At 44.3% G+C, this 21,250-nt stretch overlaps 1 protein-coding gene across 2 annotated transcripts in view; it reads right to left on the bottom strand.

Moving 5' to 3' along the window:
• Positions 1-7,872: 7,872 nt before the first annotated feature.
• Positions 7,873-21,250, bottom strand: part of PPP2CA (protein phosphatase 2 catalytic subunit alpha) — a 36,755-nt gene continuing 23,377 nt past the window's right edge. For both annotated transcript variants that reach the window (XM_068277920.1, XM_068277918.1), the window contains exons 3-7: positions 18,551-18,724; positions 15,434-15,523; positions 12,566-12,727; positions 12,312-12,430; positions 7,873-8,783 (exon numbers count right to left, since the gene is read on the bottom strand). In XM_068277920.1, the coding sequence (XP_068134021.1) occupies positions 8,711-8,783; positions 12,312-12,430; positions 12,566-12,727; positions 15,434-15,523; positions 18,551-18,724 (618 nt within the window). In that variant the 3' untranslated portion in view covers positions 7,873-8,710. The remainder of the gene's footprint in view (positions 8,784-12,311; positions 12,431-12,565; positions 12,728-15,433; positions 15,524-18,550; positions 18,725-21,250) is intronic.

Here is a 21,250-nt window from a genome sequence, read left to right as displayed (position 1 = left end):
ACATAACATAACACATGCCCCTGCTCCAACTTCAACGTGTGTGGCACTCACCCATAAAAAGTACTGTGGTGTTTAGTGGTCTCCTCCCTCTCATATAGAGTTCTCTGCTGTCCAGTGCCCTCAATCTCCAATGGCTTCCCTGGTGGTCTAAAGCCTCCTGTACAGCTTCCCTGTTGGTCTAGTATACCCACCCCATACAGCGGACAGAAACCAAACATTTTTTTAATTCAAAATATTTAGTTGCACCACTCTGACACATACAAAGATAAATAAACACTCCTTCAAGCCTATGAGCATTTCAGTGCATGCTTTTCACCCTTCTCTTTTCATAACTAGGGTTATACAGGTGGCAGCCATTACTTCTGAGCTTAGTAGGAGGTTTTAGATCATGGGTACAGGTCCAGATTTACATCACAGGAGACTATAGGCACAGATGTCCTGGCACCCTAGACTTCACCCTCCACGAACCTACAAACCCCCACCGAACTGCACAGCAAGTGTGCTGGCTGGCCGGCCAAGCTGTCACTCCTCCCTTACTTCCCTTGCCACTCATAGGTAGCTACAGGTGCCCCTTAATATTAGGTAGCCAGAGGTACCATCAGTATTAAGTAGCTAGAGGTGCCCATAACTGAAGGGAGATCTCGTCAGTGGAATGCAGATAGCTGGGTGAGTAACCTCTCATTTACACTCTCATCAGGACTCTGCAAGGGGGAGGGAGGCACTGGGGGGTGGGAGCGAGCCGCCCTTCTATCACCAGGCACCTGTAGGCACGTGCCTACAGTGCCTTATGGTAAATCTGGCCCTGCATGGATGTGTTTGTCATCAGCTACCCTCCCTCACAGGGGCGGTGTCTATGTGAAATCTCACACAAGCTGAGATCACCTCCCCTGTGACATCATCAGTAGCAGCCTGTGTTTTGTTTTTGTTTATTATCTCCTCCACCAGTCTGCCGAAATCTGTCCCGGCAATAAGAAAGGAAGGGAGGGTTCCTCCAATAAATGTAAAATATTTTATATTTGTCATCATGCAGCTGAAAAAAGGCTGCTATTTATTATTATAAGTTAGAAAATAGATTTTATTTCTGAAATCTTGTATTTTTAATTTGGGTCCACTTTAATGGCTTCCCTGTTAGTCTAGTGTTGTGCTCCTTCCCCCACACAAATAGAATCCCTATGGTCCTCCTAACCTCATATGCCTTCCCTGGTGGCATAATGTACCCCTGGTAGTCAAGTAGTCCCCACACCATCCCCAATAGCTTCTCCCATAGTCTAGATCTTCCTTCCCTCAACGGCTTCCCTAGGGGTCTAGTGCTTCCCCCATGCCTCCTATATGCCAACCTTGTGTCTGTGCTGTCTTGTTTTACTACGCCAGCCTATCAGCACTGGTGAATCTGGGGATGCTGGGAGAGGGCCCAACTTCATTCCTCTCTTCTCCTCCATGGGCCTCCTTCCTTTGCAGGGTAGAGCCCAGCAGTGTGGTTCCAGGGAGTCTTACCTGAACCTGGAGACCATCCATCCTCTGCAGTACCAGCGGGCCACTCTCAGCCTGCTTATCTCTGTACATCGCATAATCACGATGCAACGATCATGCAGAACAGGAAATAGGGTGCGGCTGGCTAGTACTGAAGTGGAAGGACAGGCACCAGGATCTACTCTGCAACAGGTGGACGCAGGAGACCCGCATCCCCAGACTCACAAACACTAACAAGCTGACCCAGTAAAAGGAGGCAGCCTGGGACGTACATTTATTATCTCTGCCCGGGCATGTATTATCTCCACTCGGTCGCTCAAATTCTGGACAGCGTTAATTACTATTCCCCCTTGAGTCGTAGCAACTCATCAAGAGATGTATGTAATTCAAGGTCCGGTGCCTCATAAAGGTTTGCCTCTGTTGCAGGGAATACAAAAGGGAAGAGGGGGGGGGGGGTTCAGGCTCATCTTTACTGTAACTTATTTGAGTGAGAGCATGCTAATAGTTATGAGAACACCATAGGGGGCAGAAGAATGCCTAGGGGGTCAAATATAAAGGACCAGTCTAGTCGTGGTTCTTCGCATTGATTAGGAGAGGAGTATTTTTTATCTGTCTTTCCATGTCTAGGTTGTTCTATATCATGTGGATTATATTATAAATGGTCAGGATGCCCTCAGTTGCCAAGTTAGGGCCTGTAGTGTACACACTAAAAATTGCCGAACGCAAACATAGTGATGTTTTTAAAATCGTATGCTTGCATTTTTCTGGTGATTGGTTATTGGCTATAAGTTCTTCAACAGGCAGTTGCAAGGTCTCCTGAGATTTGACCTGACAAATGAGTTGGCGCGTGGTGCATAATAGATGGGCCACCATTTTCCTATAGACTATTAGGACTTTCTATAAGAAACAGGGCCTGTTCCAGGGCTTTTGGCTTTGCAGCCTTCGTCAGGCTTAAAGAGACTCCGTAACAAAAATTGCATCCTGTTTTTTATCATCCTACATGTTCCAAAAGCTATTCTAATGTGTTCTGGCTAACTGCAGCACTTTCTACTATGACAGTCTCTGTAATAAATCAATGTATCTTTCCCCTGTCAGACTTGTCGGCCTGTGTCTGGAAGGCTGCCAAGTTCTTCAGTGTTGTGGTTCTGCTATGAACTCACCCTTTCTGGCCCCTCTATGCACACTGCCTGTGTGTTATTTAGATAAGAGAGAAGAGAGAAGCTGCTCTAATCAGCTGGATAAATCGTCCTCTGAGCTGGCTGGGCTTTCACATACTGAGGAATTACAAACAAGGGCAAAGCTGTTTGCAAGAAGAAAAGAGCAGCCTGAAACTTCAGTGCATGGGGGAAAGAAACACACAAATGATCTCTTGAGATTCAAAAGGAATGCTGTATACAGCCTGCTTGTGTATGGATGTATTTTCTATGTGTGGACATGCTGTACATTAACCTACTTCCTGTTTTGGTGGCCATTTTGTTTGTTTACAAACAAACTTTTTAAAACTGTTTTTAACCACTTTTAATGCGACGAGGAGCGGCGAAATTGTGACAGAGGGTAATAGGAGATGTCCCCTAACGCACTGGTATGTTTACTTTTGAGCGATTTTAACAATACAGATTCTCTTTAAGGTCCGTATACATGCCGGACTGCAGGCAACGTCGTCACCTCCTGCTGGGCGTGTTTTCAGCAGACAGCCCGGCATGTGGACAGTCTGTCGGCGGACTAATAAGGCTGTTTCTGAGCGATCCGCCCCAGAAACAGCCGTATCAGTCTGCAGACAGACTGTACACACGGTGGACTGTAAAACAGCTCAGAAGAGTTATTAAAGACAGGAGTTAAAGAGGAACTCCAGCCTAAACATACTGTCATTAAGTTACATTAGTTATGTTAATTAAAATAGATAGGTAATATAATCTCTTACCCACACTGTTTTAAAATAACAGGCAAATGCTTGATTTCATGATGGCAGCCATCTTTTCGGTTGAAAGGAGGTGACAGGGAGCATGAAACAATTCCAACTGTCCTGTATCCTGAGCACCTCTCCCAGTTGCTAGGCAACATGAACAACATAGGAAATCCCATCATGCTCTGCACAGCATCAAGGAAAAAAGCCCAGGCTTTTCATCTTTGATGGGTGGAGCTTAGTTAAAAATGCAGCTAAAATTATGCTTTGGTAAGAAAAACAAAGTTCTGATGCTGTGAAACTGTTAAAGAAACACCAAGCCTTTTCAGTTCTGCCGAGTATATTTTTAGTCCGGAGGTTCACTTTAAGGCTACTTACACAGCAAGACGTTGCGTTGTAAGGGACGTTATGGTCGCATAACGTGCCCCTAACGCAACGCATGGTAGTGCGGGAGAGGACGTTATAGTGAGCCGCATTAGGCGGCTCTATACGCATAAGGTCTCCCAGCATGGCGTTGATTGGCCAGCGGGACCACGTGATGCGGAGCGAGACACTCCGCATCACGTGGTCCCGCCGGCCAATCAGCGGCCGCCAGTGCAGTGCATATTAAGTAGCCATGTGCGCGGCTACTGTAGCGGCATCTCCCCGCCTCCTCTCCGCCTCCCACTGAGCATGTGCAAACAGTCTAACGCGGCTAAAGCCGCATACAACGCACAACGCAACTTGGGCAGTGTGAACAGCCCACTTGTGTTACATTGCTGTGCGTTGGGGGAGCTGCACTAACGTGTGCCTGTAACGTCCCTGTGTGGAAGCAGCCTCAGGTTAGTGAATTGAGGCCAATGTCTTTATAAAGAAGTACAGACTAACCAGCAAGCTCATGGTGACCCAGAACTCATTGGAGTGTGTAAGGGACTACAATGGTCCTAAAAGCCCCCTTACTAAAATGCTAAGAAAAACAAGTTTGCCTTCATGCACTGATTAGGATCAAACAATCCGAAACAGTCTGTATGCATGTTGGATTATTATGGCTCTGTACAAGTTAACAAGCTGACACATGATTGCAATCCAGCGGTTCTGGAGGTGTTTAGCTTCTAAGGGTACAATGGTTAATTTGCATATATTCAGCAGTGATGCCCTGGGAGACATCTCAAGCTCACTCCAACCTGAATTATCGCAAATTCTTCTGTTTTAAGAAAGCAAACTTGTTTTTCTTTATAAAGAATAAAGGTCATGCTGAGAATCCCCCCCCCATCAAGACAGACTAGCCCAAAACCTGTCGGTAATGTCAGATTTCGACTACCTACTGTAAGTGACAGCAACATGGGAGAAAAGTAATCTATGGCTAATTTTACTCCGGGAAAAATGTACTTATTTGTATGAGTTTTAAATTTTTAGATTTTCGTGACAGTTCCTCTTTAAAAGGAAATAAATGTGGCAGCCTCCATATACCTTTAATTACATGTTCCCTTTAAATACCTAGGAATTAGCATTGATAGGGATTTTGCTGTGTTGCCCAAGATCTCTAATATCTGGCTTAGGCGGGGATTGCTCGCCAGTTGCTTGAGCCACCTGATTAAAAACAGCAGAAACTTTCCCTCATGCAGTAGAGGCAAGTTATGGATCCTCCTATCATCTTTCCAACGTCCTCTGTGCACAGCGGGTCAGTTGACACACCAGGAGCCATGCATGGACCTCAGAAAGCTCCTGGGAGCTGCAGGATGCATAGAAGACTGCTCCCGGAGGATAGGCAAGTAGTTTATGGCCTACAACCCACCAAAAGTTCTGTTCCCAATATCCCCATCAGGCATGCCGGTTAATTGAGACTTCTGGTTGCCTGTTTAATTTGCAATTGGTGATTGATCACCATGCCTAAAAAATCCTCCGCCTGGATGAAGATGCCACTTTTACCACATTTCCCCCCAAAATAAGACTTCTATTAATTTTACCCCCATATAATGTGCTAGGTTTTATTTTCGGGGAGGGCTTATAATTTTGGTCTTCAGTGGCAGCCCTCCCCTCCACGATGAGCTGCCCTGTAGTGATACCTGTATGTGCCCTCCAGGGGACCTGGTCCACAATGGCAGACCCCAGCCCAGTATAGCCCTCCCCTCTCTCCCTGTGCAGAGTGGTGAGCAGAGCATTACAGCAGGAGAAACACCAGCTTCCAATGTGGCAACAACTCTCCTCAGCAGCACCCAGGTTCTGCTGGTTAAAAGCGGCGTCACTTGTCATGTGACGCGGTGGGACGTGCGTGCATCACAAGAGCCACCGTTGTCAAGGAGAGGAAGCTGGACGCTGCTTAGGAGACATCAACGATGGCACGTCAGAAGCCAGTGAGTTTCTTCTGCTGTAACGGTAATGCTTCGCTCACCACTCTGCAGAGGGAGAGATTATATAGAGCCTTCCCACCCCTGTCCCATCCCCCTCAGTTAAGCATTCAATCCCCTTTTTGAATCCCCTGCTGCGGGGGACTTCAGCAGCAGAGTCCTCCCAAAGACAGTCAGCTCCATACTGTGCATGAGTATGCGGGCTCCCCCGAAGCCTTCGTGGCGGAGAGAGCATTTTACCTAATTGGTTAAATACTGCTACCAGTTAGCCAGCGCTGGAATGGTGACAGAGGAGAGGGAAGGCTCTACAGGACCCAGAGCCTTCCCTCTTAGGCAAATATCTGGCTTTTTTTATGATCAGTTCCCATTTACTTTAGGAGTGCTTTGCAAGACAAGCAAAAAATTTTATGTAACAGACTTGATATACAACTAAAGAACATAAACATGTGTCACATCATCACTACTGTGCCAATAGTTCCCCCTGCAGGATTGTACTTAAAGCGGATCTGAGATGAAAATCTGTCTAAAACAAGTAACTTGTCTACATATCTTAGCTAAAGTTTAGATAGTTTACACAGAAAATCTAGCTGCAAACAGCTTCAAAATGTTTTGATTATTTATTCCTGTGATACAATGAGGGCAGCCATGTTCTGTTTGTCACAGGCTGAGGGCTGGAGATGCTATCAGCTTGCCTGTGTGTAAATTCAGTCCCCTTTCCTCCCCTCTGCCTCTGAAATCTCTGGCTAGTAGCCTTCTCCTCCTGCCCATATTGTGCTCCCATAAGCCCTTGCTACAGTGCCAAGGCACTGAAAAGCTGTGGGCGAGGCTTGTTTAGTTAATAGGGAATTCTTATATTAAAACAGACATATTTGGCTTGAGGAATGCCCTATAAACTATATAGAAGGAACATAATTCTGCAATGAGTAAAAGTTTCTCGGATCCACTTTACTGTAGGGACTGTACAATTCCACATTACAGGCAAGCTCCTTGTTAAAAGTTACCAGAGCTGAAACCGTAAAAACTGTGAGCAGGCATGTATATGAAGCAGTCTTCATGCCCAGCACTCCCCCTCTTTCACAAATACCCCCCACAGCTACTTCCTGGTCAGCCTGGTCAGGCATTCATGTAAGGAGCTGGGATGAGCCGTCCTTGTTCACACAATCCCACATCCGGGAGCGCTCTGTTCATGTGCACAATGTAGTCATGACATGCACAGAGCACTCCCGGCCTCCCAGCGCAATCAATCACAGGTCAGTCCTGGCAGGGAGCGAGTGCATGCACAGCGGTAGATATGAAACCCGTTACAACATCCTGTTTGCAGTTAACCAAACAGACCTTTTAATCTGGCCACTTCTCAGGAAGCGGTTAAAGGAAACCTGTAGGGGGAAAAAAAAAAAAAAGTGTGCCCAATTTGGGTACTTGCATTAATAGAGGGAAGCACGTGGATGACCCAGAGGCTTTCTTCATCCTCATCCCACTGCAAAGCCGCTTATCAATGACTCACAGTAGCATGCAAAAAGCCAATCCTGGGCCGTGCTGCTGCTGCTCGGGTATAAGCGGACTGCACCTCCACAGTAGCATGGACCTGATCTGGCTCTGCTTTTTCCGAAGCCCCAGCGGGTCAGTGTTACTGTGCAGGCCAGCTGCACTTTGGAACAGTGGTGCATTGCAGTGCAGCACGCCACATTACAAAATAGCCGTTATGCTGCATTGCAACGCAACACTAAGCGTGGCCTAAAACCTAGGTTCTCAACGTGTAATAGGCGTACCCCAGGGGGTACTCCTGATGGTTCTAAGGGGTACTCAGGCTTGATATACTTAACCAAGTTTAACAAATTTAGACTTTCAGAAAATGATAAATCTTATTTAAACACCAAATTAGTATTTTAGCTAACTAAAAGCAAAAGCAACAGTAAATGCTTGGAAATTGTTTAGAACCAATTATGTACTACGATTAGATATATATTTGTCAAGGAGTACTTGTGATAATGTTTACTATGCTACTGGGTACTTGGTGAGCACAGGGTTTTAAAAGGGGTTCATACCAATAAGATGTTGAGAAACACTGGCCCTAAAAGAAGTAGTATGCCTGCACTAAAGTATATAGAATCAAACAGATACAGTATTTCTTAGGATATTTCCACATATTTGCAAGAAATCCTTGAGTCAGACTTCCAAACCCTCTGAAAAGATCTTAAAACTTTATTGGTTTTCTGGAGCTTGTTTACAATTCCACAAACCATTTCATCGCATTTTTTGTCACGTAGAAGTAAATATGAAAAACAAATTAAAAGTTTCACATTTCCAAGAACTTCGGTCACAAGTTTTATTATGAAAAAACTCCATTGCTGCCTGTGGATCGCAACAGTTACAGAAAATGTTATTGTCAAAACTAACATTAAACAATGAATAGGAACGGAGGAAGGAAAAAAAAATGGGGGGACCTGGGCAAGGGTGAAAAAAATTAAATTAGACTATTCCCTGAAAATAAACATTTCTGTAGTCACAAAGGAGGCAATGTAGGCCTTGGTACTTATTGAGAGGTCCATAGATTCCCTCCACACCAGCTGTGGTGGCTGTATACCTCCAAGTAGGGGATAAGGGGGCTTTCCAGGCGATTTCTATCTTTTATCTACAATCATGCCGAGTAAAGCTATTTGCTAAATGGAAAGTTAAATTGTATTCACAAGGTGTTAATGTTTACATCTTAAGGTTTATTGCAGTCTCTGAGAAAGCAAAAAATGACTACAAGTAGTGCTATGCCAGGAAACCGGGACATTTTCTCTTTGATAGACGAGGTCGGCTTGAGCATGCAAATGAACAGGGTCTTTTTCTAACGTGGTCATGGGCTGTTGAGACGAGAGGCTTTGCTGTAGTTATATGGCACATCTTTTGGTCCATTTGAGAACAGTACATGTGTGACAAATGCTCTCTCGACTGAAACTGATGCTTCTCGGCTCCCAAGTCAAGATCCTGCTTGTGGCAATACTGTACAAACGTAAAGTTCTGTTTACAGAAAGTAGTCTGGGGTGCGACGGGTCACATGAGGTTCTCCTCTGCGTGGCGCTGGGTCAAACTGCAAGCTAGAAATGATAAAATGTAGGTTAGTGATGAATTTGCTAAAAGGGGAGCTATAAAACCTAGGTCAACATGCAACACCCCTCATCTATAGAATTGAAAGTGTTCAAGATTTATTACTTGTTTTATCACCCTAATCCGTGTCCAGATAGCTTATCTCTGGTTAGTGCTAGTAGCAAATGTAATCATTGCTGGCTGAAGCTCTCTGAGGCATGTGCCTTCACTCTGCCCCACCTCTTTTCTGCTATTCAGCAGAGGGAAGGAGAAGGTGGTGGGAGCAGAATCAAAACAGAGGCAGAGTGTGTCTTATGCTGGGAATACAATGTTCATTTCGGCGGCAGATAGATCATTTCCAACATGTCTGATCTCCCGTTCGATCGTTTCGCCACTCGATTTCTGATAGAAGTGAATGGAAGAAGATAATAAAAACGAGCGGAAGAGAATAGACTGGCAGAAAAAAAAAAAAAAAAAAAAAACACCACGATTGAGCAGAGAATCGACTGGCAGAAACAAACCGTGTATTCCCAGCATTAAGCCTTTGCCATGAGATAGAAATAAGCCATCTTGAACTGCTCTATGCAGTGAAAATATACCCTTTTCTCCATTAGTGAAAGAAAACCTTTGCGCAAATTATGATAAAAGTACAGAGCAAGCGCTGCCATTCCCTTGAATGGGCAGAGCTTAACCACGTGCAGTGCCTGGCAGAAAACGACCTGTAATCACCCCTGTGAACCAGCCCTTACACATGGGGGAGAGGGAAGAGAGACCAGCCATGGTCCCTCAGTCATAGGGAAATAGAACATTACAACCACCATGCAGCCAACCAAAACAATTTCCAGATTGGATTGATTGATTTCAGTCAGAAGCTGATCAAAATTACGAGCAAGCACTTTGCAGCACCGATCTCTGGTAGATTCGATCATGATGATCCAATCTACCAGGCATATAGAGTGAAAATCGACTAATGTACTGGGGCACCTTTACAACGATTCAAAGACTCCTAAAAATTAAAGACAATGGCCTCAATTCACTAAGATCATGCTGGAGATAAGGCAAGAGAAAACTTACCTCCACATAAGAGTTATCTTATCTCTGCATTCCTTAAAGGGAATGTCCAAGCAAAATCAAAAAAATGAGTTTCACTTACCTGGGGCTTCTACCAGCCCCATGCAGCCATCCTGTGCCCTCGTAGTCACTCACTGCTGCTCCAGTCCCCCGCTGGCAGCTTGCCGACCTCGGAGGTCGGCGGGACGCATTGCGTACATTTTTACGCATTCCCGCTAGTGCAGGAACATTAACGCATACATTTTTACGCGTTCCTGGTTCAATGCGTAAATTTTTACGCATTGAACCAATAATGCGTAAAAATGTATGCGTTAATGTTCCTGCACTAGCGGGAATGCGTACAAATGTACGCAATGCGTCCTGCCGACCTCCGAGGTCGGCAAGCTGCCAGCGGGGGACTGGAGCAGCAGTGAGTGACTACGAGGGCACAGGATGGCTGCATGGGGCTGGTAGAAGCCCCAGGTAAGTGAAACTCATTTTTTTATTTTGCTTGGACATTCCCTTTAACCACTTCACCACTGAGGGGTTTTACCCCCTGACCACCAGAGCAATTTTCACCTTTCAGCGCTCCTTCCATTCATTCGTCTATAACTTTATCATTACTTATCGCAATGAAATGAACTATATCTTGTTTTTTCCGCCACCAATTAGGCTTTCTTTAGGTGGGACATTATGCCAAGAATTATTTTTTTCTAAATGTGTTTTAATGGGAAAATAGGAAAAATGTGGGGAAAAAAAAAATTATTTTTCAGTTTTCGGCCATTATAGTTTTTAAATAATGCATGCTACTGTAATTAAAACCCATGAAATTTATGTGCCCTTTTGTCCCGGTTATAAAACCGTTTAAATTATGTCCCTATCACAATGTTTGGCGCCAATATTTCATTTGGAAATAAAGGTGCATTTTTTTCAGTTTTGCGTCCATCCCTAATTACAAGCCCATAGTTTATAAAGTAACAGTGTTATACCCTCTTGACTTAAATATTTAAAAAGTTCAGTCCCTAAGGTAACTAATTATGTATTTTTTTTAATTGTAAATTTTTGAATTTTTTTTTAATTACAAAAAAAAAAAAATGGGGAGTGTGGGAGGTAATGAGTTAATTTTTTGTGTAAAAGTCATTTATTTGTATGTGAAAAATGTGTAGGGTGTAGTTTACTATTTGGCCACAAGATGGCCACAGTAACTTTTTGCTTTATTGCGACCTCCAAGCCTCCTTCCGGAAGCTTGGAGGAAGAATAAGGAGGCTGGACACGTGAGTTTCTTCTCACAATGATCGCGCTGCCCATAGGAGAGCAGCGGGTCATTGTGGGGCTTAGATCAACGAACGGGAATGGATTTTCCCGTTCATTGATCTCCGGGCGAGCGGGCGGCGGCGGTTTTACTAGCGGCGGGCGGCGTGTTTACGAGCGGGAGCGCGGACAGCGTCGGGAACGCGGAAAGTACGTGTTTCTCCGTCCCTGGTTTTTAAAGGATGGAAAAAGGGGCGGAGAAATACGTACGCGCGGGGGTAAAGTGGTTAAGTTACCTCCTCTAGTTATTTTACCTCCTCTGTAGTTATTTTCACATGCAGTTAATAAACAGCCCGTCTAACTCTGGAGTTATTTTAAAGAGAACCCGAGGTGGGTTTGAAGAATATTATCTGCATACAGAGGCTGGATCTGCCTATACAGCCCAGCCTCTGTTGCTATCCCAAACCCCCCTAAGGTCCCCCTGCACTCTGCAATCCCTCATAAATCACAGCCACGCTGCTGACAAACAGCTTGTCAGGGCTGGCTGTGTTTATCTCTATAGTGTCAGTCTGCTGCTCTCCCCGCCTCCTGCAGAACTCCAGTCCCCGCCTGCATCCCTTCCCTCCCTGCTGATTGGAGGGAAGGGATGGGGGCAGGGACCGGAGCTATGCAGGAGGCGGGGGAGCAGCTGAGATTGACACTACAGATGTAAACACAGCCTCACAGCATGGCTGTGATTTATGAGGGATTGCAGAGTGCAGGGGGACCTTAGTGGGGTTTGGGATAGCAACAGAGGCTGGGCTGTATAGGCAGATCCAGCCTCTGTATGCAGATAACATTCTTTAAACACACCTCGGGTTCTCTTTAAGGATTGAAGAGTTAACTTAAAGACAGAAGAGTTAATTTTAGGTTTGCCTGAGGTAAAATGTTTCCTGAATACTACATGCCTTATCACCATGGTAACAACTCTAGAAGAGTTATTAAAGACAGGAGATAAGCTTAGTGAATTGAGGCCAATATCAGGAATAACTGAGACAGGAGCATTATTTGGTCCTTATGATTCCTTCAATAAAAATTGGGTTGGAGCCATCTCAGCCCTTAGCTCAATGAAGCATATTGCAAGACTAATGCTACATATATGCTTAATCACCAGGCATTTGGGTGTATACTACTCCTACATTAATGCATGAGATTACACTTATAAATAGCACATGATCTTTCACCGGCTTCATACTTACAAGGAGTATTTCAGAGTGTCATCAAGTTCCATTATTGCAGCCTGATTCCCACAGCGATAACAATAGTTTGGAGCACTAAATATTGTTACTACATTCCGGTCATGGCACCAGTTGTATCCCTAAAAAAAAAAAAAAAAAAAAAAAAAAAAAAAAAAAAAACAGACAACATTTATATAGCAGACAGTCACATACACAACATAATACAAATCAGTTTCTTTGTAATCCATCAAAGCTTTAAAGAATTCAGCACCTACCTCCATCACTAGCTGATGGGCTCGAGAAACCAGAGTAAGGCCATTGGCGTGGTTAAAGGTTTCAGAGATGTCCTGTCCAAATGTGTAGCCGGCACCTCTAGGAGAAATGCCCCAACCACCGCGGTCATCCGGATCTGACCACAGCAAGTCACACATGGGACCCTGAAACAGAAAAGATTGTTAGTGCTGCAGTAGGCATAGAGAGTTCACACCAAATGTGCTGCAAGACTATGGTGTCTAGTTGCTCCCTTAGTTGTGTGCACCTGTGAGCAAACAATCCATAGACCACAGATTTAGGACAAATGCAACAGAGGCACCAATCCACTGCTTAAAGTACGGTAACTGTCGGGCATAAAATCAAAAATCATTTTTTATCTGGTAAAAAAGTAATAAGGATGCTTATCTGGCAATCGAAAATTTAAAAATCACTCTTGCTTTTCTTATCCATAAAACATTCTTCAGTTTCCCTGGCTCTTATTTGGTACATCTGCCACACAAAAGGAAGTTGCAGGGCATGCTGGATTTTCTTTTTTCTTCCCTCTCTTTTTCCCTCAGACATAACTAATGCAACCCGATTAACTGAAGCATCTTTCCCTCCTGTTTTCCCCTCCCACACCTCTGTCCTCTCTGATTGGCCAATATTTCTCATGCTGAGAAGCTGAGAAAAGCACTCACCCCAGCAGCTTCTGAAATCCATGCATATAAATAAACCACCTCTGCAGAGTCACACAATGATAATGCACTTACTACTGCAGAGCTGGTGGGAGTGTCTGAAGACTGGGAGGAGGGTGGGCAATGCATTCACAATCAGGCAGAGGAGAGTAAGGGTGGAAATGACATCAGGATTGGCTTAAAGATACAGTTAAAATGGAAAATCCTAAAGGAGGATTTTCTCTTTTTTTACTATAGAAAAATCTCTGGTTGCACATTGAATTCTCTATAAAGCCGTGGATTGGTGCCTTGATTGCATTTGTCCTAAATCTTTATAGCAAGAGCTTAATTTTTACTGTACTTTAACAGCTATACCATATGTCAAAATACTAAATAAACTATGCTTCCATGTGTAGGTTTATTGTTAGGTAGGCTTAGATCCAGATGCTAATTTTCGCTACCAACTCCTAAAGGATCCTTATGGTTCTAATTGTAATATGGATAGGATCTCAATGGGATTTTACATTTGTTTTTCAAATCTATAGAGACATTAAAGGTCTTTTCAAAAGCCATGTGCAGCCGGACCTGAATACCATCTCAGCTAGTAACAGAAAATTATTTTGGTGCAGAGACAAAGCCATAGGTGAGCTGCTTTAGTGGGTTTTTTTTTTCTAAAATCTTTGCAGCACATGGTTGTCATAAAGACAAAGAAACTTGGTGAAATGTTTTAAAGGGATACTGTAGGGGGGGTCGGGGGAAAATGAGCTGAACTTACCCGGGGCTTCTAATGGTCCCCCGCAGACATCCTGTGTTGGCGCAGCCACTCACCGATGCTCCGGCCCCGCCTCCGGTTCACTTCTGGAATTTCTGACTTTAAAGTCAGAAAATCACTTCGCCTGCGTTGCCGTGTCCTCGCTCCCGCCGATGTCACCAGGAGTGTATAGCAGAAGCCCAGTATGGTCTGTGCCTGCGCAGTACGCTCCTGGTGCCATCAGCGGGATCGAGGACACGGCAACGCAGGCGGAGTGGTTTTCTGACTTTAAAGTCAGAAATTCCAGAAGTGAACCGGAGGCGGGGCCGTAGCATCGGGGAGTGGCTGCGCCAACACAGGATGTCTGCGGGGGACCATTAGAAGCCCCGGGTAAGTTCAGCTCATTTTCCCCCGACCCCCCTACAGTATCCCTTTAAATATGCCTAATGGTCTCATTCAACTCCCCTCTTGTATCTTGCATGTAACTGAAAGGGGTTGTTACAGATTCTCTAAGATTAATGACCCTTTCAGCAGGAACAGGCAAGTTATTCACCCGCTCGACTGCCAATCCATTAAAAAACAAAGACTACACTACAAAACTATCGGTAAAAAAAATTCACTGCATGTACTCTAAGTGGATGTCAGGTGTTTTGGACTCTAAATACCATTCCTTCCGAACACTCTCTGGTGAAAGCAGGAAGTGACAAGATGGCACTATAATTGGTTTGAACTGCCCGGTCACTAGGCCTGAACAATTTTAGGAAAAATTCGAGCAATTTCTGTCCGAAATTGCCATTATGATTCCCTTCACATCGAGCTTTGTTTCCCCTGTGTCTCTGTCCCCGTCTCTCTCTGTGCCCCCCTCAGTCTCTGCGTTTCCTGTGTCCCCGTCTGTCCTAGCTACGGCAGTGTTGGACATATCTTTCAGCATGAGTCCAGCAATGCCAGTCTATCCACTTTACCTCCTGCAGGCTCTAATGCACAGCATACTTCCTGTATGTCATGTGACATACAGGAACCAGGAAGTATGCCATGCACAAGAGCCAGCAGACAGCGAGAGAGGACAGCCAGCATTGGACTCGGGCGGAAGGTGTGTGAACACTACCGATGCTGTGGGTCGCACGCGCCAGAACTTGGGGAAGTTTGAAGCTGCTTCTTCAAACTTCCCCATGCAGAGATGACTATCACAGAAATCCCCGATTTGACAATTCCTAAATTATCGTTCTGGACCACCATCACATTCATCACAAGCGTAACATTTTTGATGCTACAGGAAGCAGTTAGCCAATGTTGTCCAACTGCACCACTTCAAAACAGTCTGTGTAAAATAGCTCTTACTGTACATCATTGCCCCTTAACATGGACCATTGACCCAAATTATGAGCTAGAACAATGCACACATGATTGCCACCAGTTAGATTTTTACCCCTAGCAAAATAGTCCATAAGGTTTGCTGAGAAGTTTACCTCATGAGGAACTTCCTGCAGACGATCAAGTGCGCGAATATGATCCAGTGTATCTATTGAAGGAGACAGCCCTCCATGTAAACAAAAGATCTGCAAAAAAGTAAAAAAAAAAAAAAAAAAAAACACTTTTAAAAAAGCATTACTACATATTCATGAACTGTCTCATATCAGATTACATCAAAAAATACTTTCAAGGTCAGCAGAGAAAATAGCAACCAAACTGTTTACAGTCAACACTCTGCTGCCACAAGTGACTAAGGGCTCTTTCACACTAGCTAACGGGTGCACAAACCAGATTTTCACACGCGTTACAACGTAACACCTCTGGAACGCTTTGTCTAATGTGGAAGGTAACATGAGAGTCAATAAGCTCATGTTACCTTACCGCATCCTTGGTGCGTTCCGTCAAAACTGAGAACAGCTCCCGGTGTGAAAGAGCCCTTATCTGGTGAAAGAACAAGGCTGCCGGTATCCTTTAAACAGAGAAAATAGCAATACTTGTAATGCATTTTCTTTAGGACGTCAGACAAGTTGTACCACGTTCTGTCTGTAGCTTTTTAATAGCAACATTCAGAGACTGCTAATAAGGTAAGCAGACTATTTCAGTTCCAAGCACTCGAAAATCTCATGACTTTCACATGTGCTGAGCTACATTTGCTATAAATAACAGACTTCAGTTTAAAAAAAAAAAAAAAGTGTCACATTAGTTCACAAGAAAAGCTCAGACATTCTCAAAGCTCAACAGTACTAAGAAATGAGGTTAAACACTGACAACACGTTTAGAAGGCTTGGCGATGAAGAAAAGCTTAGGTGAAAAACATGATCTAAAAAGCTGGCACTGTAAGGCATGTGAACACAGCAGAGCTGGTTTGCTTTCAGCAATGCAGCCCCCAGGATGCTGATGCCACAGTGGCTCTTAGGGCCCTTTTCCACTAAGAAATGCAATCACACTGATGCGATCGTGTTTTCTATCAATGTCCGCTAAAGTGATTCCTCTGCGATTGGCCAGCAATCTGTTGGATGTACAGTGCAATTCTGGATCATCCACATTCTCGATTTGCACCAGGAAGCAAAAAAAAAAAAACCAAAAAACAGGAAATTGCTAAATTGCGGTGAAAATCACAGCAATGCAATTAGATTTTCCCGAGCGCTTATACAAAGAATAAGAGCTCAAACATTGCAGGACAGCGTTACCATTAGGCATGATTTTCCCTCTAGTGCCAACGTTTGCACGGTGATATGAATCAGATCGCGAAACGCTGGTAGTGGAAAAGGGCCCCAAGGCCAAGTATTTTCTGCACATTTGCAGATTGGCCTAGATATCAGTCATCAAGATCTGCTTACTCAAATCTTAACGAGGCTTCAAAAGAAAGAAAAAAAAGTGCATTACAACATTTAAAAAGGGGAACTTTCTGCTAAAAAAAAAAAAAAAAAAAAAAAAAAAAAAAAAAAAAACATCCACTCTATCATAGCATATATCCTCCACAAATCACATCACTACTAAAACCTAAAAAGGACAAGCAAGAAATACATAGAGCCTGTGGAACTGGACAGGCTGGACACTGCTTGTTTCAACAGTGTATTTGCATTTCAGGTTCCAATCCAGGACTGAAAGCACCTGTGGCATTTTCCAGATCTGCAACTGTCCAGGTTTGCAGAAAATGGGTGCGTTTCTGACGAGGGGGGGGGGGGGGGGGTGTTGTAACGACAGGGATACAAGTCACTGATCAGATGTGAAAACCTTTCCAACAAGAATGCTTGGTATTTTTAAACAAACATTGTAAAGAAACAAGGCCAGACAATTGTGAAAGCTGGATCAATCCAAAGGCCACTGGGTCACAGGGCGATCAGCAAAGCCCTGCTGCTAATGTATCCCTAGGAATACATTCTCATTGCAGCGTTTGTTTAATCGCAAACTTGTGACATGTGATTCTCGCTCTTTTGAATGGGAATCACAAGCGTAAATTGCGAGATTTTGCCCACCCAATCGCGATCATGGTTCTGAGCTGCAATCCGCTCATTCGCTGGCATGGTTTGTAGATCCATCATGCCAGTTTGCTAAACGACCATGTGGGACAGCCGGACACTACATTTTCAGCAGAAACGTCAAAAAACACCCAAGCATTGCTCTAGTGTGGTTGAGCAGATATAACTGCTCAAGCTGGCTGCATGTGATGGCTCTGGTCCACAGAGCCATCACGTGGTTTTCCCACCTTGCTTTGTTTGGCCCACTCTAAACCACCATGGCAGCTATATTGGAGGTGAAGCTCTAGATCACCAGAGAAGCCATATGGAGGAAGGAAGGGGAAAGCACTAGACACCAGGGAACTGTATAGGGGAGGGAGCTGGGTCACTTGACACCAGGGAAATGTAGAACGGGAGGAGGGAAATTAGACACCAGGGAACTGTATAGGGGAGGGAGGGGGCCACTAGAAACCAGGGAAGTATAGGGGATGGAGAAAGCAGACACCAGGAAACTGTATAGGGGAGGGAGGCGGCCAAATGACTGTTTTCTCAGTTCTTGGTTTCTTCTGTTTTTTTGATGCATTTAACTGCAAATAGCCTTGGAAGATGTAAATATAAAGTCTATTTCTTTGTCACAGGTCTGCTTTAAAGGAGACCTGAGACATTAAAGCTGCAAGAATTTATACTTGCCTAGGGCTCCCTTGCTGTCCTCCTGGCCGCTCCATTCCTATGCTGGCTGACCCGGTACATTTGCCAGTTGTGCAAGCCCCTATAGCACTCCCGTGGCAGAGAGCATACAGTGCGACTGGGAAATGAACCAGGCTGGCCAGCAGAGGAAAGGAGCAGCCTGGGAGGACAGAACATGGTGTACACGGAGCCGTGGAAGCCCCAGGTGAATACATTCTTGCAGCTTGAATGTCTCGGGTAAACTTTTAAAAACCAACATACCAGAGAGAACCGAAATTATACAGGGCTTCTTCCCCATTTTGTATACTAGAAGGGTTTTTTCACCACCGAGCCTAGAAGTTTTCTCAGTTCAAATATGCCACCTAAATGGTTAACAAAAACTTGGAGAACACAGAAAAATTCCACCTATATTTCTTTTATCTTCCACTAGAGACGTAAATGTGCTGCGGACAAATTTGTACATACCTGGCCATCCACTAAGGCAGTTAACGGAAGGTAGTCGAACAAGTCTGTAAAGTATTTCCACACGTTTGCATTCCCGTACTTTCTCAAACATTCATCGTAAAAACCATATACTTGTGTGATCTGCCTGCTTTCATGGTTTCCCCTAAGAATTGTGATACGTTCTCGATAGCGAACCTAGCAGGGAAAAAAAAAAAAAACTCTTTATAAAACACAATTTCAAAATTCAAGCATGGAACAAGCAAAGTCTACATAAAAAGCTAGAGACCGATTTATGAACTTTCCTAAAGGTGCATCAGCAGAATGCAAGACTGTGGTTGGAAAGTGTACTGGTTAAGGGCTCTGGCCAGGGTTTGAATCTTGGCCAATCCTGATCAGCAAGCCAGCACCTATTCAGTGAGGAGACCGTGGGCAAGACTCCCAAAGCACTGCTACAGCCTACAGAGCGTGCCCTAGTGGCTGCAGATCTGGCGCTTTGATTCCGCCAGGAGAAAAGCACTATATAATGATTTGTCTTGTCTGATAGGGTTTCATGTCCATGGGCATCTAATACATCTGTTGCATCTCTGAAAGTTCCCCAAGTGCACCTCAGCTGTTCAATGGGTGCAACTACGGTGAATTAATAGTAGGGGCATTGCCAGACAGTCTCCTTGGAGGGTAGATTCACTAAATTGCAGTAAGCAGAATAATGTGGATAAGGTCTTACTGCCAGATGAGTAGAGCATAATGCATTGCATGTAATGTATTGCCTTACACTCTACTCATGGTGTGGTAAGACTTTCCGCACGTTATTCTGCTTACTGAAGTTAAATGAATCTGCCCCCAGCGCTGCAAAACCAATGAACCCTTTGCCTACTTATGCAAATACTCCCTACAGAGCAAGCATCCAAGATTGAGGGGTTAGGGAGAGGTGCAGGTGCATGGAATTTCCCACTAAACCCAACAATGCCCTGATCACCAACATAACACTCCCTGTATTTCCATGCTAAGTAGCACACATCAGCGCAGTCATACCATCAACTGCACCGGTCTGCCAGCATTACATCTCTAAAATTTCACTCCTGAACATCACTAGGTAGGGCTGTGGAGTCGAGGAGCCTGAGCCAGTCGATGGCTTCATAAACTGAGGAGTCTGAGCTGGATGATTTTTGTACCAACTCCACAGCCCTGTCACTAGGTGGTGCATCCGCATTATAGCATTCAGCTGTGCTGCAGTGTACGGCTCCAGATGTATTAGTATCTGGTGCTGTATGGAGGATCAGGCAGCACACCTGACACCTGCAATAAGGATGGCACACCTGGTGAAACTCCACATGACTGAAATTGAAAAGAGGCAAGGCCTACAGACTGGCTCAAGCCGGCCCGGGGTTGGGGATCCCTGATCTAAACCATATCAAGCACCTTTGTAGAGACGTTAGAGATCACCACACTTCCAGCTTATGCCCAATATTTCAAAAAGGTGTCTCCTTCCCCTCCAAGCAGGCTTTTCTGAAGCTGAAAAAGCATGTGCCCAAGTGCATGAGAAAAACCATGAACTAACTATAGGAGGCATTTTAAATGCTTCAAAGATATTAAAGCACATCTGAACTGAGAGGGATATGGAGGCTGACATTTATTTCCTTTTAGGGCTTGTTCATACTGAGTGTTTGCAGATTTTTATTTTTTTAAGCGCTGGCGATTTTAGAAAATCGCCCTAAAAGCGCTTATGCAATGATTCCCTATGATAGAGTGTTCACATATGAGTGGTTCAATTGCTATCCGCTTCCAAAAGCGCTGCCTGAACCATTTGGAGCGCTTTGGCTCAATAGAAGGTATAGGGAAATCACAAAGTGCTTGAAAAAGCGCTTTGTATAGCAATTTCCCGAGTGCTTTTATGAATAAATACATTGTATTTTTTTAGGAAGCGAAAAACAAATTTCTCTGCTAAAGCACTTAGAGAAGTGCAGAGAAAAGTGCTTACAAAACAACAAATCGCTCAGTAGCAACTATAACAATAGCGCTGGTGATTTATAATGTAAACAGGCCCTTAAATAATACCAGTTGCCTGGCTGTCCTGCTGATCCTCTGGCGCTTGTACTTTTAGCCATGGACCCTGAATAAGAATACAGATCAGCTGTTTCTGATTGAGGTTTGACTGGATCAGCCAAAGATATCAGCAAGATGCCAGGAATCTGGTATTGTTTAAACATTAAATATGGCAGCCACCACATCCCTCAGTTCAGGTGCACTTTACAGCCCCACTCCGAGCAGAAGTGTATTCCTAGAACTTATGAAGTTGGACAGTGTTGCATGATCGTGCAGCGATATTTGTGCAATACTGTTCATGCAACATTGACCATGCAGTAATATCTGTGCAATTTTTATTGTGCAATGGCCAGCTATATTTTATTGTATTCCTAGCACTTTTGTCTATAAGCTGCTTTATTAGTTGATGTAAGAACGTGATAAAGTACCTTTTTCAGAAGACTAGACTCCCTGTACCACAGACTGGCTGCTGTAGACTAATAATCTGACAGATTCAGTCGGTGCCTTCCCACCTTTGATTCTGAATAGTGGTGATGATGCATCAAGGCAGCAGCCACACCCACAAAGCCTCAAACTAATTCAGTGCTTTTTGTCATGTAATCAAAATGTCACAACAGGATCTTCAGCTGCAGAATCCTTCTCCACAAAAGGTAGCATACCAGAACTCAAATGACCAAG

Source organism: Hyperolius riggenbachi, chromosome 3 (genome assembly GCF_040937935.1).
Source record: "Hyperolius riggenbachi isolate aHypRig1 chromosome 3, aHypRig1.pri, whole genome shotgun sequence".
In the NCBI taxonomy this organism is placed as follows: domain Eukaryota; kingdom Metazoa; phylum Chordata; class Amphibia; order Anura; family Hyperoliidae; genus Hyperolius; species Hyperolius riggenbachi.
The sequence above is the reverse complement of the archived record's forward strand: the minus strand, read 5'-3'. Positions and strand labels throughout refer to the sequence as shown.